The sequence below is a fragment of the Corythoichthys intestinalis genome, chromosome 10 (genome assembly GCF_030265065.1).
Source record: "Corythoichthys intestinalis isolate RoL2023-P3 chromosome 10, ASM3026506v1, whole genome shotgun sequence".
In the NCBI taxonomy this organism is placed as follows: domain Eukaryota; kingdom Metazoa; phylum Chordata; class Actinopteri; order Syngnathiformes; family Syngnathidae; genus Corythoichthys; species Corythoichthys intestinalis.
The window spans coordinates 24,130,694-24,151,891 of record NC_080404.1 but is presented as its reverse complement, the minus strand read 5'-3'; the positions used below and the strand labels follow the sequence as shown (position 1 = coordinate 24,151,891).

Genomic DNA, 21,198 nt, shown 5'->3' with positions numbered 1-21,198 from the left:
AGACCGACACAAAAACACTATTTATTAAAAAAAAGACTGGAAAGTGTGAGTAGAAAATTTTTGGGGCACTAATTAGCAAAGTATATGGCGGAAAACACTCAGGCACTTTAAGTTCCGCTCTGAGACCCCCAATTTGGCCAAACTCAACATTGTCCTATATGCATGTGTGATACATTTTTGGAAAGCTTAAAACCTCAATTTTCTGGGGGAAGAAAAATTTTGAACAGGAGGGCTTTTTCTTTTTAAACAGCAAAACCCTAACTGGAGGTGGGAGCATGAATTAACGACATATTATCGCGTACTTACCTCTTTTCGATCCAAAAACTCCATGTAGCATGTATCACCGAGTGTGAAGACACAGCTGTGAATGGCCACAGCCGGATTTTGGGGGTTTTTAATGGGTGAAACATGGTCATATAAGAAGGGTTGCGATGCAGAAATCGCAGACATCAAGGAGTGGTCGAGATTTTCTTTTTCAAGTATTTACCCTTTTAAACCCTTTTTTTTTTCTTTCAATTTTTCTTTGTTTGGATCAATTATTTATCATCTAAAATATTGGGGAAAATGCGACGGTAACAAAAAAAAAAACAAAAAAAAATTAAGCCATAGTTACGAGGTAGATATCCATGACTTAAGCTACGTTCATACTACAGCTCTTAATGCACGAATCCGATTTTTTGTCATATCCGTTTTTTTGGCGTGCCCGTTCAGACTGCCTTTATCCATTGAGACCGTTCAAGTATTACGCATGCGTACTAATTCGCGGTCCGACACGCGCTGAGCAAGACGACCCGCATGCGCAGAAGCATCAAAACAAATGACACACGTCATCCGTCATTCCAGGGATATCATATTTTGCTTTTCAAAAGGAGGACACAAATAACAGACATAAATAATCCCCGTTTAGCCTTATATTCAAAGTTTATATGGATCGATAGCATGCACGCACGGTCCGTGCGCGTCACACACACATATGGGTAGTTTGCCCCGACCTCGGCCGTGTAGGCGATGTTGAAATATTGCTCACTTGGAGCAGAGAGAAAACTGAGCATTCTCAGGCTTATCCTCAAACCATTTTTATTTTTTATGACTGTTGTCAAGCTCAGCCCTTCCACAAAAGCCATGTTCACTGCAAGCTAGGCGCTAATAACGCACAGCGGCACCGCTACGGTAAGCGTCTCTCTCGCTATTTGATGACGTAATTGCTGCATGAAATCCGATTTGGGAGAGTGGACAGTACAGACCGCCGCGACAGTCTGGAAAAATGTGGCCCAGATCGGATTTGAACCACATACGAAAGTGACCCAGATCGGATTTGAAATGGTCCAGTTCTATGCGACTTGTCACGTTCAGACCGTCAAGTTAATGCCTGACTCGAGTCGGAAAAACGCGAAAAAATCGGATTCGTGCATTAAGACCTGTAGTATGAACGTAGCCTTATTTACAGACACCATTTTTTTCGTTGTGATATAGTTTGAATAATTTTTTTAAAGTCGTTTTTTTTTTTTTTAACTAAACATTAGACATCAATTAATGATTCTAAGCTAAAAATGACAGACATTTCGAATAAGAAATATAATTACTTACCTTCTTTTCATTGTTGGGTTGAAACGAAAGCGGTTGCACAACATCGGTAAACGGAGGTTTCCAGAGTAAAACAGACACATTTTAAAAAGTTCTGGGGGTTAATGCACCATGAATCTGCTATGGCAGCATATAGACTTGTTTTCCGCCATATACAGTATATTATAAAGCAGAGTTCATGTAAATCCACTTGAGTGGAACAAAATCCATTTTCCAAGCACTTTTTCCATGGTCCCAAGACAGCCTTTGTTTTGTTTAGATGCATACAGTCAGAATATAATAAAGATGCCTTAAGAAAATACTTAAACGTAGTAATATCAAATAACTGTGGTTTAAATACGCTACGTGACTAATGTGATCAACACATCAACATCACCCCGAGCATATATTTTTAAATTAATGGTAATATTTTATGTGTTTCTAATAAGTTATTTTAGTAAAAGAGAACAATTGTGGCTTATTAGAGCCTACAAGTCTTTAAGTCTGAGGTTCCCTTTAATTACCCCTAACACTCAAAATAACTAAACAAAAACTTGTATTACACGTCATACTAACAAAATAAAGAAAAAACGGACGAGACAATGTGACAGAACTAAAACAAAACAAAAAACGACTGGAGACAAAATGGCGGATGAGACTCTTGCATCGTAAAGTCGAAATACACATGTCGGGTACGTCATAACCCAGGGACTACTTTCTTTACTGGAGAGTTGGCAACACTGTTATTTTCTGTCATTTCCAGTCAAATACCTGACTCAAGACGTCACTCATATGATAAATTTCTGTAGTCCAGATTGTGATTTACACTACTTTTTTTTTTTGGGGGGGGGGGGGGGGGGGGTGAGAAGAAGCCACAATGTTACACCTAACAAGAGCTTAATAAGTAAATAGCTGTCCTTGTTCTGGAAATTTGGAACATGCCTGAATTAGCTAATATCAGCACAGAGCTAGGTTCTGTCATTTTCAGTCATCAAATACTCAACTAGTGAGAAACCAGCAGTGGTTTACGTCACCCATACGATTAATTTATGTGGACCATATTGTGATTTATGCCACTTTTGGACAGAAAGTGAAAAGACATCACAAAGTTACACCCATCAAGAGCCCAATAAGTGAGCAGCTGTCCTGGATGCCTAAATTAGCTAATGTTAGCACAGTGCTAGTTTCCGTCATTTCTAGTCATTAAATACTCGACTAGTGAGAAACCAGCAGTGGTTTACTTCACCCGTATGATTCTTTTATTTTGACCATATTGTGATTTATGCCACTTTTGAGTGCAAGTGGAAAAGAAACCCCACATTTGCACCCAACAAGGGCCCAATAAATCTTTAGCTGTCCGGTGGGTGGTTAAATGAACTAATGTTAGCACTGTGCTAGTTTCCGTCATTTCCAGCCATAAAATACTCGATTAGTGACAAAGCAGCAGTGGTTTACGTCATAAGCAGATTTTAAGGGGGGGGCCCCTGGTGGCCAAAAAGTGTCATTGCATGCGATTGCCTTTCCTACACACATTTATATATACAGTGGTACCTCTACATACGAATTTAATTCGTTCCAGGACCCTGTTTGTAAGTCGAAATGGTCGTATGTCGAGCAGGATTTTCCCATAGGAATACATTATAATTCCATTAATTCGTTCCAAAGCCTAAAAACATACACTAAATTCTTAATAAATACTGCTGGCACTGTTACAAATGGCAATTAAACATAGAAAAACAAATAAGTTATAAATAAATAATTCAGAATAATATAATAATAAGAAGAATAATTAATAATTATTCCTGTAAATAATGTAACGAATCGGATTCTAATATGGCGGACACTTTTTACTGTCCCTGAACGCACCGCGAAGGTGACGTCTCAGTGAGATAGGTCGGTGCGGTAGAGATAATACTTTCGTTTTCTTGAGAGCGGTCAACTGCTTAAGACAATGGGCGTTTTGTGTTGGATAAGTTCTTAAATAAATGATAAAAACGTGACGAAGCTGGCGATTTCCTTGGCAATGTTACCACAATAATAATTGTCACCTTAACTTATAAATAGTGGCGAACGGTGGTCGGAAGAGGACCATGGAGCTGTATTGTTGAGCCAGTTCAGGGACGCGCACCCCAAGCTCATATTTTTCTATAACTTGCATCTTCATTTCAAAGGTAAGCATCACTTTTTTCCTTGTTTCTCCAACTGTATCAACTTTTTTTGAAAACTGTGTTGATTTCTCACACAAGAAAATCCACCGTGCGTTCGTTTGCAGTGCTGTCATGTCGTCGTATTTCGAGCAACTCGTCGGATGTAGAAACAAATGGCGGCTCAAATTTTACGTCGGATGTCGAAAAGATCGTGTGTCGAAGTGATCGTATGTAGAGGTACCACTGTATATATATATATATATATATATATATATATATATATATATATATATATATATATATATATATATATATATATATATATATATATATATATATATATATATAAAAGTTGTAAAGCAATAAAACTGCTACAAAAACGAATGAAATGAACAAAAAAAAAATTTTGATAATGGGTCAAAATTATTTTTCGAACAGATCGTGTGACTAGCACCTTAGACGGTCATTTGCTTTGCATAGAATTTATAAATTATATATATATATATATATATATATATATATATATATTAGGGGAGGGCAATTTTATTTTTCAAATGATTTTTTTCTTAGATTGAAAATATTTTTGGGGGATTGAATGATTTAGGCACAAATGTCCTACCCATAATATTGGCCCAAGCACAAAAAGAATTGCTTCAATCAAAGAAAACTTTTTCGATGAAAAATTAAGTGTTCAAATGCAAAATTTTTGATCTCAAATATTTTTTCACATTCAAAAACTTTTTCTATGATTTAAATTTTTCTTTTTTTTTTTTGAAGTGATTTTTCTTTTTGAAAATATATTTTTTTTGAAGCAACTTATTTTATGATTGAATAATAAAGACAAAAATGTCCTAGCCAAAATGTGGCCCAAACACAAATAAACATTACTTCCATCAAAAAAGTTGCTTCAATCAAAAAAGCTTGACTTCAATCCAAAAAAAAAAAAAACAAAAACAAAAAAAAAACAATAATAATAATAATAATAAAAATCAAAGAAAAATAGCCGTCACATGCTTTTTTTTTTTTTTTTTTTTTTTTTAGTTTTTTGAGTTTCAAATTTATTTTTGTATTCAAATACATTTTTGGGGGGGTGAAAATATATATTTTGAATGAAGCAACTTTTTTTTTTTATAGAAGCAACTTTTTTTTGATTGAATACTAATATTTAGTATTAAGAGAATCAATCAAAACAAATCGGATTGAACCATTTTTAGGTCTACAATGTTTCTAATACACCAACTACCAACATAGTGTGCGATTCCTTTCATAATAATTAGTTGTTGACCAGTCAATTCATCGAGACCGAGTGCACCAGTTTTTTTCAAAGCTTGGTTTTTCAGCGCCATTGACTTCAATAGACAACTAACCCATTTGTAAAGAGAGAGGCTGGCAGTGATCAAACTATTGCTGCCAGCCCTCCCTGTGCAAATGGATTAAACGTCTATGTCAGTGAGTTAACTTCTATAACACAAATGAAAAATATAGCTTTGGATTGAGTACAACTTTGAAGTCAAACTGCTCCCCAAACAAGAGCCTTTAACACCTCCCCAAATTTCACAGTCTGACTGGAAAAGCGCGAGACATTGAATCATCCTGCATTTTCATTGGCCACTCACCAGCCCACCTCCGCAACCCCCGGCAGATTGTTCCGGTATGAGCAGGCCCCATTCCCAGATAATCACACACACACACACACACACACACACACACACACACACACACACACACACACACACTTGCTATCATCTCTGAGACAGTTGTGCCGTCCTTTCATGTGGCCACAGCGCCTAAATAATCCCTGCTGATGGGCTTTTCATCTCCCAACAGGAAGTTGCTAGTGGCGACAAAATCTGGGTTTCATTTGGGAGCAAACTACTAAACTGTCACCCTTTAAACTTGACTATTTGGAAACAAAACAACAAAATATACTATTAATGCTCTTTATTTTAGATTTTGGCGTGACAATAGCACACTTTTGATAGCAACAATCCCATCCGTACCTTTCGCTTTATAGGGTAGCCTATAAAACATGACAGAAGGCACTGATAAACTGTTTAAAAAGTCATGCTGACACATCTTTTGTTGCAAGTATAGAAAAATGTGTGAACGTAGAATATATATTTATATAAAAGAAATGGATAAAAACTCTTAGTGTAACAAAATTTCGCTATTTCAGTGACTTCGTAGTTTAAAAAATAAAGTACAGAAGCTCCTCCTTTTGTCCATTTTCTGTGTGATTTTAGTGTCTTTCATGAAGCTAGCATGTTTGAGGAATGTAGAACTGAACCGAGGACCCTCATAGTAGAAAAAAAGTTAGTTTCCTTTGGTGAAATCCTGAAAACAGTCAACACGTGAATATAAAAGCACCATCAAAAACAGAGAGGCAGTTAAAAAAAAAAAAAAAAAAAAAACAATTTGTGAGCTAAGATTTAAGACTATGCCATCATTGGCAACCATTGCTTAGCTAGCTATGCTAGTGCTAGTGAAAGGCAAGACAATGAATTGCCGTTCCACTGTTTGGCATTCGCCTAATAATAGTAATTGTCCAGGTTGTTTTGGCATGTTTTGGGAAAACAATAAAAGTACAGTTGCCTCGATTCAATTTTTGTTGATTTTTTACAACCTACATAGCTGAGAATCTGCACAGACAAACTGCGCAAAAAAATACAATTTTTTTGCTAGCACATCGGTATTGCCCATAAGAATGTTACAACATAATCAAAACAATTTAGACATTTATTGTAATATTTTAACAGTAATTAACCTATAAATTTTGCAAGGTTTTCTTGGGGGGTACTACAGGTGAACCCTGCGAATCAGTGACTTCTATAGAGTACCAATTTTTTTTTTTTTTCCTTTTTAAGAACTGTTGGTATCGAACCACTAAGGGGGTTTTCTTCCCAAAAACTAAACTTTTAAAGAAATTTAAGAATTTTTTGGGGTGGGGGATTCACTGTAATGCATGAGTTTTTCTTTTTTTAATGTAAAATAAAGTTGTACCTCAACTATAAAACCAAGTGGTACCTCAAAGCGCCCCAAAATCTTAAGTTTTCTGAGTAACAATAGGTCACCTTTTTTTGTTGTTTTTAATAAAACTAATTTATTTTTTAACAAAACGAAACAGTATTTCTAAAAGATGACAATATTGGTGAGTTTTTGCATTTCCATCGATTTGATTGGTTAACCCAATAAATATATTGATTCAGATGTGCTGCATAGTCACATCGCTTGTAGGTGAAACCTACGGAAGGCGCTCATGATGTCGGTTCCGTATGTCTATGTTCAAGATGACTCAAGAATGAATAAAGGAATTATTATCAAACTTGATGGATATGATGCAATATAACACAGACGAGGTAATTCCATTTTGTGGTAGCAAGGTCATAGGTCAAAGAAGGAATTTCAACATAACTTGATATACGCCTATTTAATTCAAATAAAAACGAATTGGAGATCTAGTGCCGTTAATGGCTAGCACCGAATGAGCGTTTCTTTCCAAATGAACCAACTTGACGTACGAGTAAAAGGAGTTCAGAATGAAACTTGCAAAATCAAGGCACCGCTTTATGTGCTCTCAGGGGGTTCCCCAACCCTCGAATGTGACAGATTCCAAGAAATACAGTGATGTTAACTCTTCCTCATCTTGCTGTGGTTTGATTAATTCATTGACTGCCAATGACGGTGAAAGGCGTCCAATCAGAGTCACTTGCTCTGCACTTGCACTCTGTTGCTGTGAATTGAGTTTATCACTAGTAGACGTCCAATCCATTTGAAGTGGGAGGGTGGCAGTGAATGAACGCTCCTATTTCAAATGGACTGGACGTCTATCGCCGTCAATGGTAGTCAATGAGTTGGGGGGCGAGGGGAGCTCCATTCATATGAGTGTCTGTTCGCCTCGACTTTTGCGGCAAGCACCGTAGACCATCGAGAGAAGGAAGGCCAGGCAACAGAGGCAGGCGAAGACGGCGGCCGTCAGGTAAACCTTGTAGAGGCAGGGGTGCTGGTACAGCTCCAGCGTGCAGTATGAATTACGCTCCGTCTTGTACGCCATCACTCCCACCGCGGGCAGGTACAGCGCGGCGGCTGCCACGTCGTGCGCCAGGTTGGCGCTCAGCCAGCGGGGGCCGCCCACCACCGGCACGGCATCCTGCTTGTCCAGCAACGTGACGAAGAAGAGGCCCAGGCACAGCAGCCAGAAGAGCACCGCCACGAAGAGCACAAAGTGGATGGAGCCCTCGTACTTGTTGGCGGCGATGGTGACCCACAGGCCGGCGCCCAGGACGATCTGGAGCAGCCGGACGACCCCCGGGAAGCTCCGGACGAATTTAGCCATGTGCTGCCTCACCTGCGACGAAGCTTGCTGGGTTGCCATGATCGTCTTTCTCCTCCCCCCGCTTGTTGCCGAGCAGGGCGGGTGCCTTCTGCCAGCTGCACACAGCTGGCGTCGTCGGACGGAAAAGGACGACGAATTTGGAGGAGGTCGAGAGAGAAAAAAAACGAGACGCCCCCTCCTCTCGAAAAAGAGAGCAGAGAAAAAGAAGGAACTGACTGTTCTTTTTCAATGAAAAGCACGTCTTCTCGTGGGGTTCGTCTTTTCCGCTTCCTCTGGTCAATGTAGCGTCTGTGTTGTCGGGGTGGGCCGGCCGAGGAGGAAGAGAAGGTGGGCCCACATCTCCAGCTCCTCCCTTGGTCTGTTGGGATTGCCAAATTCATTCCATATAGCAGCAGGACTAGGGGTGGACACTCCCGATACGATACGATTTGCTGGGCTCACGATAAATATATGGTGGAAAACACTCAGGTGACTTGAAGTTCCGCTCTGAGGCCCCCAATTTGGCCAAATTTCAAAATTGTCCTATATGCATGTGTGATACATCATTGGAAAGCTTAAAATCTCTATTTTCTGGGGGAAGAAAAATTTGAACATTTTCTGTCACCTTAAAACAGGGGTCCCCAAATTACGGCCCGCGGCCACATTTGGTCCGCCCCCCTGAAACCCCCCCCCCCCCCCCAAAAAAAAAAAAAAAATTTTTAAATAGTGTTATTTATTTCCTGGCTTTTTTCCGTGAACAACCCTGAGAGGGTTATTTGGTTATTATCTATTTAATTAATAGTGTTATTATATTATATTATATTATATTATATTATATTATATTATATTATATTATATTATATTTAGGGCTGTCAAACGATTACAAATTTTAATCGAGTTAATTACAGCTTAAAAATTAATCGTAATTAATCGCAATTCAAACCATATATAAAATATGCCATATTTTTCTGTAAATTATTGTTGGAATGGAAAGATAAGATCCAAGACGGATATATACATTCAACATACGGTACATAAGTACTGAATTAGTTTATTATAACAATAAATCAACAAGATGGCATTAACATTACTAACATTCTCTTAAAGCGATCCATGGATAAAAAGACTTGTAGTTCTTAAAAGATAAATGTTAGTACAAGTTATAGAATTTTTATATTAAAACCCCTCTTAATGTTTTCATTATATTAAAATTTGTAAAAAAAAATTAATCAAAAAATAAACTAATAGCTCGCCATTGTTGATGTCAATAATTACACCATGCTCACTCATTATGCTGAAAGCCATAAAATCAGTTGGACCCAAGCGCCAGCAGAGGGCGCTAAACACCAAAAAACAAGTAACAAGCGGACATTACACTCTGCTGTCATTTTAATCTGTTTGAGCGGAGCATGTGCGTTAATTGCGTCAAATATTTTAACGTGATTAATTTGAAAAATTAATTACCGCCTGTTTACGCGATAATTTTGCCAGCCCTAATTATATTATATTATATTATATTATATTATATTATATTATATTATATTATATTATAAATTGTATTTACTTTTGTTCAGCGAAGAATCCAGAAAGGGTTATTTGATTGTGGCTTTCTGAAAAACAATGCATTTTTACATTTAGGCACTCCTGCAATCGTCACACCTTTTCTGTTACAAACTGACCCCGGCCCCTCATCAGAGAAGGGAAAGGTTATGTGGCCCTCACAGGAAAAAGAATGGGGACCCCTGCCTTAAAAGTAGGTCAAATCAGGTGAGTGAAAAATGAATTTTTTTCCTTTAAGTTTCTTATTCGAAAAAAGGGTTTTGGACACCCATCCTGGTACATATTATGAACACCTTAAGAGGATCCCCTTTTGTCTACTCAAGTCTTTGATAATCAAGATGCATGCAATAAGTCGTGGGTGGATGTAGGATAATAAAGGAAATTGGTGTGTGGGTAAATGTAGATTTAATTTAGCCTGTGTTTTGTTTTGTAAATAAACATAGCTAAACGGGGAGTAGCTGTATAGTTAATGGTAAGTTTACTGCAAACAGTTTTTGATTTGGCTTGATTTTAATCTGTGCAAAGAAAAAAAACATTTCCAGGGGAATTTTAGGGGTTGAATTCCACTACCATAATATTTTAATTTTTGCAGTGGGCTTTTAAACATTTTTTTCAATTATGATTAAAGAATGTGAACGCGAGATAATGACAATAAAAGGCTCTATATGCATAAAGGGGACATATAAATGTGAGTACATAACACTATCTATTTATTGTATTTATCCTTGAAGCCCAGGACCTAGGCTTTATGATTTAAGCATCTAATGCCGGTAGTTGGCTGGGATAGGCTCCAGCACCTCCGCGACCCTGGTGAGAAAAAAGCGGCATGGAAATGAATGAATGAATGTATCTAATACATCGATCATCCCATAATAAGCAATCCAAATGGCAAAAAGGGTCGAAAAGATAATGGACAACATGCTAGTCAGTTAGCCTGCTGTGTCCATAATTCTCGCGCTAGCATTTGACTACAATGTATGTCTTTTTGTAGCTTTCCGGTAACTCGGGTGAGAGCATGAGAGAGCATATAAAGACCCATGATTTTAATGAGATATTATCACATACTTAGCTTGTTTCAATCCAAAAACTCCGTGTAGCATGTATCACAGAGGGTAAAGACGCAGCTTTATCATCTAAAATATCGGGGAAAATGTCACAGTAACAAAAAAAAAAAAAAAAAAACAATTAAGCGATAATTATGAGGTAGGTATCTGTGACACTATTTTTTCATTGTTACGTAATTTGTATAATAGTTTAAAATATGCGAGTGAATAATTTTTTTGGCTCGTTTTTTTTTTTTTTTTTTAACTAAATACTAGACATCAATTAACGATTCTAAGCTAAAAATTATAGACATATCGAATAATAAACAATTTAGGGCTGTTCCGATCATGTTTTTTTGCTCCCGATCCGATCCCGATCGTTTTAGTTTGAGTATCTGCCGATCCCGATATTTCCCGATCTGATTGCTTTTTTTTGCTCCCGATTCAATTCCAATCATTCCCGATAATTTTCCCCGATCATATACATTTTGGCAATGCATTAAGAAAAAAATGAATAAAACTCGGACGAATATATACATTCAACATACAGTACATAAGTACTGTATTTGTTTATTATGACAATAAATCCTCAAGATGGCATTTACATTATTAACATTCTTTCTGTGAGAGGGATCCACGGATAGAAAGACTTGTGACTTTGTATATTGTGACTAAATATTGCCATCTAGTGTATTTGTTGAGCTTTCAGTAAATGATACTGTGGCCATCCCAAATGAATGATGGGAAGTGGAACCATGACTGTGCGTCGTGCTACCAGTTGATATATCTTCTCTGCGTTGGGACATAACTTAAGGTGTTAAGAAAAAGATCAATTGCCACCTTGCTTCCCCACATTGATTCCCATGATATTTGTAATCATAGGGAGAGGGATTGCAAGGCTTTAGCCAATTAAAAAAAGGCTCCAAAGGCTGCTAAAATTCACTCTACTCATTTTGCGCTGCCTTTTATCTCTCTATATAGGTGAAACGGCATCATTACAGATTGAGCGCGACAATGAGTTAGAGGGTCGTGCAGCGCATACATTAATTGCGTTAAAAATTTAAAACGTGACACATTTTTAAATAAATTAATTGCCGCCGTTATCGGGACATTTTTTATAACCCTACCTTAAGCCTAAACTAACGACTCTGGATGAGTGTAACATATTATGTCTGTAACATTAAATACAATTAGAAAATGATTTAATTAAAAAAAAAAAATATATATATATATTTAAAAAAGGCATGGCCGATATTTTTTTGCCGATTCCGACACTTTGAAAATGACGTGATCGGACCCGATCGATCGGGATGCCAATCGATCGGGACATCTCTAATAAACATAATTACTTACCTTGTTTTAATGGCTGGGTTAAAACAAAATCGGTTGCGCGGTAACTGTAAACGGGGGTCACCAGTGTAAAACAGACAAATTAAAAATAGTCCGGGGGCATAATGTGCCATGAAACTGCTATGGCAGCATATAGAGATATTATTCTATCAAACACAACCTCTTGGCCCTAAAATACAGCCGTTTATTTTAAAGAGGGATGCAATAGCAGAAACTGCTTTTTCAACCTTGTCTGTGTTTTCCGCTATATATTTTTTTGCTCTTTCAGGGATAGTGGCCACTACAGTGAACAAAGTCGACACTTAAGTTCTTTAACACTATGGGGCAAGTGACTATTTTTGTAAATAAAAAAAAAAAAACTTAAATATTAGCTTTTAAAAAAAAAAAAGAAGAAGTAATTATTGTACTTCATGTTATTTTCTTATAAATATATTGATAGATTTTTATAATATTATGAAATAATAAATTGATACAATTAAAATGAATACAAACAAATATACACATTGGTGACGGCCCTATGTCACACTCTACAGTTTTTATCATAGTACTTACGATGCAAGTCCTTGATTGTGATAGCTGTCCAATTCATTTAAAATGGGAAGACTGTCCGTGAATGCTCATGTTTCAATGGCATTGACAGTGCTAGAAATCCAAACCATTTTCACTGGGAGGCCTGTCAGTGATATTTCCTGTCGATTTGAGTACTAGAGCTACACAAAGAAAGAAAACATATAGAGAGTATGAAGTAAAATTATTACAAGAATGAACTCGTAATATTAAAATAACAAAGTCATGCGTTATAATACTACGAGAAATAAGTCGGATGGTTACGATAAAAGTTATCTTATCTAAATTATCCATGATGCATCCATATTACGTAACGTAAATACACATAACAACTTTAATCCCATAGTAATACGTAAAATAATGTAACATGACAATTTTTTTCCTCATAATACTAAGTAAAGATACGTAGTGTTAGAATGTACTTTTATTTCATAATATTACAATGTATGTTTTTATTTTCGTAATACTGTTTCATTAGATTAAAAAATGTTACAAATTTGTTTTATTTATTCCTATTTTTTTTTCTTTGTGTAATACTCTTGTCATATAAAACAGCAAATAATGTGATTTATATACAGTACAAGCTGATAGATCAACTGCAGCTTAATCGACTATCAAAATAATCATTTGTAGCGGCCACAGTCTAAGATAAGAATGTTTCTTTTTTCGCAACCTTGTTGCTAAGGAAATTTCGTCAGTGAGGGCGTAGCTTCCTTTCGCAACACTGCGCTCATTCAGTAGTAGTGTTGTCTGGAAGTGTGTGTGTGTGTGTGTGGGGGGGGGGGGGGGTCTGCTGTAAAACCACACAAAAAAATCTCTCACCATGTTCAGGAACTATAAACTGCAACACACTACAAAGCCTCACTCTGTGCCAGTTGGTGGTTTACACAGACAGGAAGTGTCAATCTGCGGTTCCTGCTGGAAGTTTTGTGCTGAGCTTCTTTTTTAATGCACTTGTTCACTGTGTATTTTCCCCATGCCATCCTTTTTCCCTGCCTCAGCTGTGGAATGTGCATCGCTGCAGTATGCAATGCAAGAGCATGGTTAACGGGGTCGCTGCTCTGTGTTTTTGTTTTTCTGGCTGGGTGGGGAATAAAAATGGGTGTCAGCAAGGAATAAAATAAAGTCCAAGATGGAGAAAGTGCTGTCCTTCACTTCGGGTGTGGAGAAAAATGACAGGACACTTCTAGTTATGAACTCAATGAACCAATGTTCATTCGCTGCCACCCTCCCTCTTCGAATGGAATGGATCTGCCAGTGATAAACTCCATTATATTCAAGCATGGTTTGTCCACAATTACATCTATAAAGTATAAAACAGGTACTGTATGCTGATCGTACGCTGATCATGTTTGAGTGCCATTAATGGCAATCCAAAAGTCCAATCCATTTTGATTGGGAGGGGCAAATGAATGAGACATAATAATTAATGTATGTGTGATCCTCACAAGGCGCTTGGAGGATAAAAACAAATATACAAGCAAAAACCTTACAAAAAATATGAAAATATGGCATCTGATTTATATCGCAGCGCCATATGTCTCACAACAGTACAGTACAGTACGTAAAGTATGTAAAGTCTGAATATTACGATTTAGCTATACTGCAGAATGTGCATAAAATTATGAAATATTATGACTAATGTCGTAACATACATCAGTACCACTTTTTCTCGTAATATTGCAGCTAGAATTGTAACATAAGGCTTTTTTTCTCATAATATTACGACTTAATTCTCGCAATATTACCACTTTAGTCTCGTAAATTACTATTTTAATCTTATAATATTACCACTTTATTCTCGTAGACCTAAAAACATTCAACCCTAATAGGGGAGACGGGCAATGTGAGATATCTTTTATATTTGCTGTCCTCCAACCAAGCTAAAACAACAAACCAGTATATTTCCCATAAATTTAGGATATTTCTTATCAATGGAAATGATCAGGATGTACTCTGGATGAATAATATTGAAAATATAACTAGTCTTAAAAAAATGGTATTGGTATTGTCTCTGACTTTACCCCATCTAAAGTGCAAACAGACGAGAAAAACGAACGGGGTAAAGTGAAGTAATGAGGGGCAAACTGATTCAGTTACCTTCTCCATCTTAGTTTCAAAAATCATGATAGCAAATGTTGTGAAAGTTAGAATCGTAACAGGTAGCTTGACAATAAGAATTCAGAATGAAGGTCACAATAGTAACGGCATCCTTGGGTTAGGTCGTGTCATGCCACGTCGCTTCCTGTTTTATTTTGAAGGCTTCTCCCTCTTCGTAGTTGCGTACTTGCCCTTCCTCTTGTCACCTAATCACCTGTTGTTTCCACCTGCTCCTCATTACCTTGTGTGTATATATAATGCCCCAGTTTCCCTTGTCTTGTGCAGAAGTGTCTTTCCTCCCAGGTCAGTCCCGTCAGCCTCTCGCCATAGCCTATCATAGTTATCCTGCATATTATCCTCCATTTGGAGCGCTTTATGTTTGAACATTTTTGTTCCTAGCCATCTTGACCTTTTCCTCCATTTGGAGCGTTTTGTGTTTATGCCTTTCCTCCCTTTCGGAGTTCCTTTTGTTTGAACTTTTTATTGTGGTTGTCCTGACTTATTCCTCCGTTTGGAGCGATTTATGTTAGTACTGTTCCTCATCCCCGCATGTCAGCGGAAGAACCTCTTTTCTAAATAAAAAGTTTTTGCCTGAACCTCCGCAGCTGAGTCCGCCTTGTCGTCTCAGCCTGACAGGTCGATTAAACACCTGAGCGCAACTCAAGATCTACTACACCATTGTAATATGTAATTATACATTATAACATAACATGACGAATTTACCCATGGCCAGATCTACGTTCCCTGGATCACTCCTTAATCTTCAGAACTGTCTTCATGGGGCAAGTGGGACAAGGATATCAAGCATGGGTGGGCTATCCAGATCTTCTGCAGTGGCAGGCTGCAGCTCAGGTTTTTGCCTGTCTGACACCATGGAGCGAATCAGAGACAATTTAGTAGATCTAAATCCATATGTGATGTTGTGTAGTGTCACTGCTGACATGAAGGAGTGCCAGGCCAATCTTAAGGTACCCTCACCACATGGTTTTATATGTTGTTTGTTCATCTGCGTGTGTTATAAGAATATTTTCAAGTTAAATCAATATCCTTTGGCACAACAGCTGATTAATTTTAAAGAGGGAAAATTTGCCTTTACATGCAAAAATATTTTTATGGAAAAAAACATGTTTTCCACAGCAGAAGCAGAATCTCTTTTTCAAGGACAAGGTGAGTTGATTGGGGTTTGAAAACGTGATGGTTGTCTCACACTACCATTTGTTAGAAAAAACTACAGAGAAAAGCAAATACTGTAATTAAAAAAAAAAAAAAAACATTGTTTTTATTTTAAAGTGAATGAAAAACTCTTCCGTAGCGATTTATTTTCCTTATCTGTTTGTTTTCCATAATTAAAAAAAATTCTACTGTATGCTGTGACGGTAGGAAACGCCCACTGCCGCCATTGGCAGAAAGCGAGGAAGAATTCTCTTTTTCCGCGATGTGATTGGACAAGAAAACCCGGAAATGTGGCGGTGATCCATAGACTGGATAAATTTCCTCTCCATCCGTAGCAGTCTGCTACTCGGCTCATCGCAGGAGTCCATCGAGGCAGGTATATGCTCACGTCATTTTAATTGACGTATTCGTCTTTTCGACCCGAAATGGCCGTCTACAAATTGGTGCTAATTCGCCACGGCGAAAGCAACTGGAACCAGGAAAATCGCTTCTGTGGCTGGTTTGATGCCGATTTGAGCGAGACTGGGGAGAAGGAGGCGAGGAGGGGTGGACAGGCCCTCAAAGGTGAGCCTCAATTCTCATTTGATTTCAGTTCTTCTGTTAAGCTTGCATTAAACACTCGGATCACACAGTTGCAAAATCGCATTTTCACTACGTATCCCTCCTCATCTCGTGACGTCAAGATGAAGATGTGCAACAGTGGTCGGGAGCAACTTAGAGAATTACTTATGTATTCTATTCTACGGCAAGTGATTCACGTTTGCCTGCGTCCGGTGGCATTGATGCTTAATTATGTAACCCACATGCACAAACAGGCCTCTATTTCACTGTAGTAACCACACGCCTCTATTATTTAAAAGGCTGCAAGTGCAAACATGTTAACGGTTGAATTACATTAGAAAAAATGCTTTAGGCACACAAATTGCTATTCCAATAATATCAAAAGAAGATTATTTGTTGTTAACCCCATTTTTTATTAAAATACTTGAAAATTAAAAAGTCAAGAAGAAATAAATTACCTAGAGGAGCATAGACCTCTGCCAGAAAATCTTTTAGTGACCTTTGTTTGACCGTATGACACAAAAATTTCATCCGCTTTTCCATTTGGTATCACAAACAGATCCTGAAAATTTGATTCTATCCCTTTGTTTGTCCTTAAGTTGTCTTGAATGAAAACAGACATACACATAGAGCAAAATACATAACCTTCGCTTTTTTAAGTTTCACCTACTGGCAGTGGTCAAAACAGAATATTTACTGTATTTAAAAAAATGCAAAAATATTTACCATTCTGTTTTTATTAAAAAATGTAAATCACAACATTGGACATGACTTTTACTGTTGTACCCACTTGAATGCCAATTATGGATTATATAACAATATTGTTCTTCATCTTGCGCTAAAAAGTTGAGAGCTGTCCTCTTGTTCTCCAATGCTCCTAGACGCCAACTTTGAGTTTGACATCTGCTACACGTCAGTGCTGAAGCGGGCCATCCGGACGCTGTGGCTGGTCTTGGACGCTATCGACCAAATGTGGCTGCCCGTGCATCGCACTTGGCGCCTCAACGAGCGCCACTACGGCGGCCTGACGGGCCTCAACAAGGCCGAGACGGCCGCCAAGCACGGTGAGGCGCAGGTCAAGATCTGGAGGCGCTCCTTCGACGTGCCGCCTCCACCCATGGGCCCCGAGCACGACTTTGATGCCGTCATCAGCAAGGTACGCTTGCGTTCAACTTGACAAAAGAGCAGATTTGGTCAGGCTTTGTAAACCCTCTGACAGATAAGCGGAATCAGCAGTTGCGTGACATGTTATTCTTTGGCTGCGGGAGTTTGAATGGGATTACCCAATAGAGTGCGTGAGGAGTTAATATATGACTGCAAGCAATGGGTTAAAGTTCAGCGTCAGGTCCAACAAGTGAACGCTACTTGTCAGCCTCCCGTTGAAAACGTGTGCCACATTATGAAGTGGGAAATATGAAAACATAGACCCCAGACTGTTGAACAGCTGAAGCTGTCCATTAGAGAGAATGGGATACAATTCCAACTAGCTTCAGCAATGAGCATCCTCATTTCCCCAATGTTTATTGAATGTTGTTAAAAGAAAAGGTGTTGAGGTAGCACAGTGATAAACACGACCCTGTCTTTTAGGATGTGTTGCAGCCTTAAAATTCGGAGTTAATGATGATTATTTGCTAAAAACCATCAAGTTAAATATCATGTATTTGTAGTGTATTCCATGAAATATAGGTTGAACATGATTTAAAAATCTCTATCCTGATTTTAATTTATATTTAACACAATATCCCAATTTCAGGGGAATTGGGATCTTTTATTAATACTGTGTTAATGTGCTAATTGAAAGTTTCTGACTTGTCCAACTGAATGTATGAAAGGTTTTTTTGTTGTTATCAAAATATGTAGTGAATACAGTAGATTGGTTTGTGCTTTTGCGCATTCCTGCTAAAGAATATTGCTGCCGTAACGGAATCAAAATTAGTATTATTTTATGAGGTGATACATGTCAACTTTCCAAGGGGTGGCAGCGAATTAGCTCTATTTCATTCACTGCCAGCCATCCCGGTTCAAATTGGTTGGATGTCTACTAGCGGTTAAACTCATTTAAATCAGATGTCTATCATCCTCAATGGCACAGAAAGAGTTCACGTGACAAATTTCATGTGCCCGTGCAGGATCGGCGCTACGCGGACCTGACCGAGGATCAGCTTCCCACCTGCGAGAGCCTCAAGGACACCATCGCTCGGGCGCTTCCCTTCTGGAACGACGAGATCGCCCCGCAAATTAAACGGGGCAAGAGAGTGCTCATTGCTGCGCACGGAAACAGCCTGAGGGGCATCGTCAAGCATCTGGAGGGTGAGTTGACATCTCCGGTGCTAGCTCGACAGGGCACCCATCAATGTTCCAGCCGCTTTTCTTCCAGGAATGTCTGACGCGGCCATTATGGAACTCAACTTGCCCACCGGCATTCCCATCCTGTACGAGCTCGACAAGAACCTGAAGCCCGTCAAGCCCATGCAGTTCCTGGGAGACGAGGAGACCGTGCGCAAAGCCATGGAGGCCGTAGCCGCTCAAGGCAAGGCTAAGAAGTAAAACGTAAAATGTTACCAATGGTTGTGTCTCGTTGGAATACTGTAACTTGCCTGTACTTTTAAACATACAAAGTTAAGACTGTAAATAAAAGGTCTATTAATATAAGAAACTCCAATAAAGCATGACTGGACAGTACAAGTGTTTATTTCTGCAGTTTATTCTACAACATAGCAGTCTTTTAAAGTGTCGTGTTGAAATGTTTACTATATTGTGTCTGGAATGTTGTCTAATGTTGACTTATCCGATATTGTGAAAGCAAAACATGGTTTCCATTTCCCCAGTGTAGTCATTTTAATTTGCAGACCATTTGTCAACAGTGTTTTCATTCTTTGTAGTGTAATGTAATTGCATGACATTGGAAGTAAAGATGTACTGTTTGTCTGTCTTTAGTATGTTTTTTTTTTTTTTAAACCAATATTATCTAAATTTGCAAGGGTTGTCATGGTATTTAAAGTTTTTTTTTTTAAAATGGATGCGTCGATCAGCTATTCTCATAGAATTAGATTGATTTATCACCTGACGCCTAACACTCAACATTTTAACATTTTCCAATAAGTAAAGCTACTACATAAAACGATTTGAAACCCTGCAGACAAAAATCTCATCTGAAAAACTAGAAAATTCTTGGGTTTCTGGAGAAATTGCCTTGGGATGCTTGATATTCTGGTTTGTAAACAGTGGTTCACTTCCTGTTTATTTGGGGACATTACTGGGTCACTTCCTGTTCATTTTGCACCACTTCTGGTTGATTTTTGGTTTCTTTTTCTTGACTCTGGGGCAATTTGAAGTTTTTTTTCTGTCAAAAAATGTTTTTGTGGGTGTTGTATGTGCGATTGGAAATGAAAGGACCGATAGGAAATGTATCTGGAGGTTTTTGCCAAAAACTGATAACTTGTGTGCCTTGCTATTGTGAATTTGTGAAGCGGACAAGTAGCATTTTGGAACTTTGAAATTGTATATGGCGGAAAACACTCAGGTGACTTGAGGTTCTGCTGTGAGACCCCCAATTTGGCCAACTTTCAAAATTTTCCGATATGCATGTGTGATACATCCTTGGAAAGCTTCAAATCTCAATTTTCTGGGGGAAGAAAAATTTTGAACAGGACGGCATTTAAAAAAAAAATAATTTAAACAGCGAAACCCATCTGGAGGTGAGAGCATGGAAGAGCAGAATTAAGGACGCCATGACTTTAACGAGATATTATCGCGTACTTACCTTGTTTCGATCCGAAAATTCCATGTAGCATGTATCACTGAGTGTCAAGACACAGCTGTGAATGGCTGAATTTTGGGGGGATTTTATGTGTGAAACATGGTAATATAACAAGGGTCGCGATGCAGAAATCGCAGACATTAAGGAGTGGTCAAGATTTCCTTTTTTATATATTTACCCTTTAAAACATTTTTTTGGGTAATTTTTCTTTGTTTGGATCGATTATCATCTAACGTCGGAGAAAATGGGAACAGTAACAAAAAAACAAAAAAAAAACAATTAAGCGATTGTTATGAAGTAGATGTCCGTGACTTATTTACAGACACCATTTTTTCATTGTGACGTAATTTGTTTAAAAGTTTAAAATATGCGAGTGAATAATCTTTTAAGCCTAAGTCTAATAAGTCTTTTTTTTTTTTTTTTTTTAAACGAAATATTAGACATCAATTAATGATTCTAAGCCAAAAATGACAGACATTTTGAATAATAAATATAATTAATTACCTTCGTTTTATGGTTGGGTTGAAACAAAAGCGGTTGCGCGACGTCTATAAATGGGGGTTTCCAGGGTAAAACTGACAAATTAAAAATATTTTGGGGGCTTAATGCGCCATTATTCTGGAATGGCAGTATACAGGCATATTGTTCTATCAGACACAACAGTTGTTTTGGCTTAAAATACAGCAGTTTCTTTTAAAGAGGAGTGCGAGAGCATAGAATGCTTTTTAAGTATTTTCTGTGTTTTTCGTTATATGATGTTCCCATTGGGGATGAATTGGGCTTTTTTTCTTTCTTTTCTTTTTTTTAATTTCTTTTTTTTTTATTTTTAACAAGTGTTTTGGCTGAACCGTCAAGGTTAGGTGCAAAATACAAAGAGAACCTCCACCACGTCAGTTATTGGAACATTTCGATTTTCGAAGTTGGAACGGTGAATCGGTCAAAAAATAATACTGTACTGTACTGTAGTTGCAAACGATAAATAATGTGCAAGATGCAATATCAACCTGCAGGGAGCAGCATTTCACCGCGAGCTTCCTCTACCCGCCAACTAAAGCGTCAGCA

At 37.9% G+C, this 21,198-nt stretch overlaps 2 protein-coding genes across 3 annotated transcripts; one reads left to right on the top strand and one right to left on the bottom strand.

The window, feature by feature from the left end:
- Window positions 1-5,427: 5,427 nt before the first annotated feature.
- On the bottom strand, window positions 5,428-8,341 carry marveld1 (MARVEL domain containing 1). The gene has a single exon (XM_057849046.1). It carries the CDS (start codon window positions 8,080-8,082, stop codon window positions 7,585-7,587), a length of 498 nt encoding a protein of 165 aa, XP_057705029.1. The 5' UTR covers window positions 8,083-8,341; the 3' UTR covers window positions 5,428-7,584.
- Window positions 7,915-19,312, top strand: LOC130923374 (phosphoglycerate mutase 1-like). Of its 2 annotated transcripts, XM_057849044.1 has the most exons (6): window positions 7,915-8,370; window positions 9,661-9,789; window positions 16,023-16,379; window positions 17,258-17,532; window positions 18,506-18,686; window positions 18,754-19,312. In XM_057849044.1, exons 3-6 carry the CDS (start codon window positions 16,241-16,243, stop codon window positions 18,921-18,923), a joined length of 765 nt encoding a protein of 254 aa, XP_057705027.1. In that variant the 5' UTR covers window positions 7,915-8,370; window positions 9,661-9,789; window positions 16,023-16,240; the 3' UTR covers window positions 18,924-19,312. The 2 variants fall into 2 exon arrangements, with proteins under 2 accessions (XP_057705027.1, XP_057705028.1); XM_057849045.1 differs by lacking the exons at window positions 7,915-8,370; window positions 9,661-9,789 and having other exon boundaries at window positions 16,004-16,379.
- Window positions 19,313-21,198: the final 1,886 nt, after the last annotated feature.

Excerpts from the sequence above, each read along its gene's own strand:
- marveld1 (XM_057849046.1), bottom strand. The coding sequence starts at position 8,082 with ATGGCAACCCAGCAAGCTTCGTCGCAGGTGAGGCAGCACATGGCTAAA.
- LOC130923374 (XM_057849044.1), top strand. The coding sequence starts at position 16,241 with ATGGCCGTCTACAAATTGGTGCTAATTCGCCACGGCGAAAGCAACTGG. Across the intron at positions 16,380-17,257 it reads GGGTGGACAGGCCCTCAAAG|ACGCCAACTTTGAGTTTGAC; the intron begins GTGAGCCTCAAT and ends CAATGCTCCTAG. Across the intron at positions 18,687-18,753 it reads CATCGTCAAGCATCTGGAGG|GAATGTCTGACGCGGCCATT; the intron begins GTGAGTTGACAT and ends CTTTTCTTCCAG.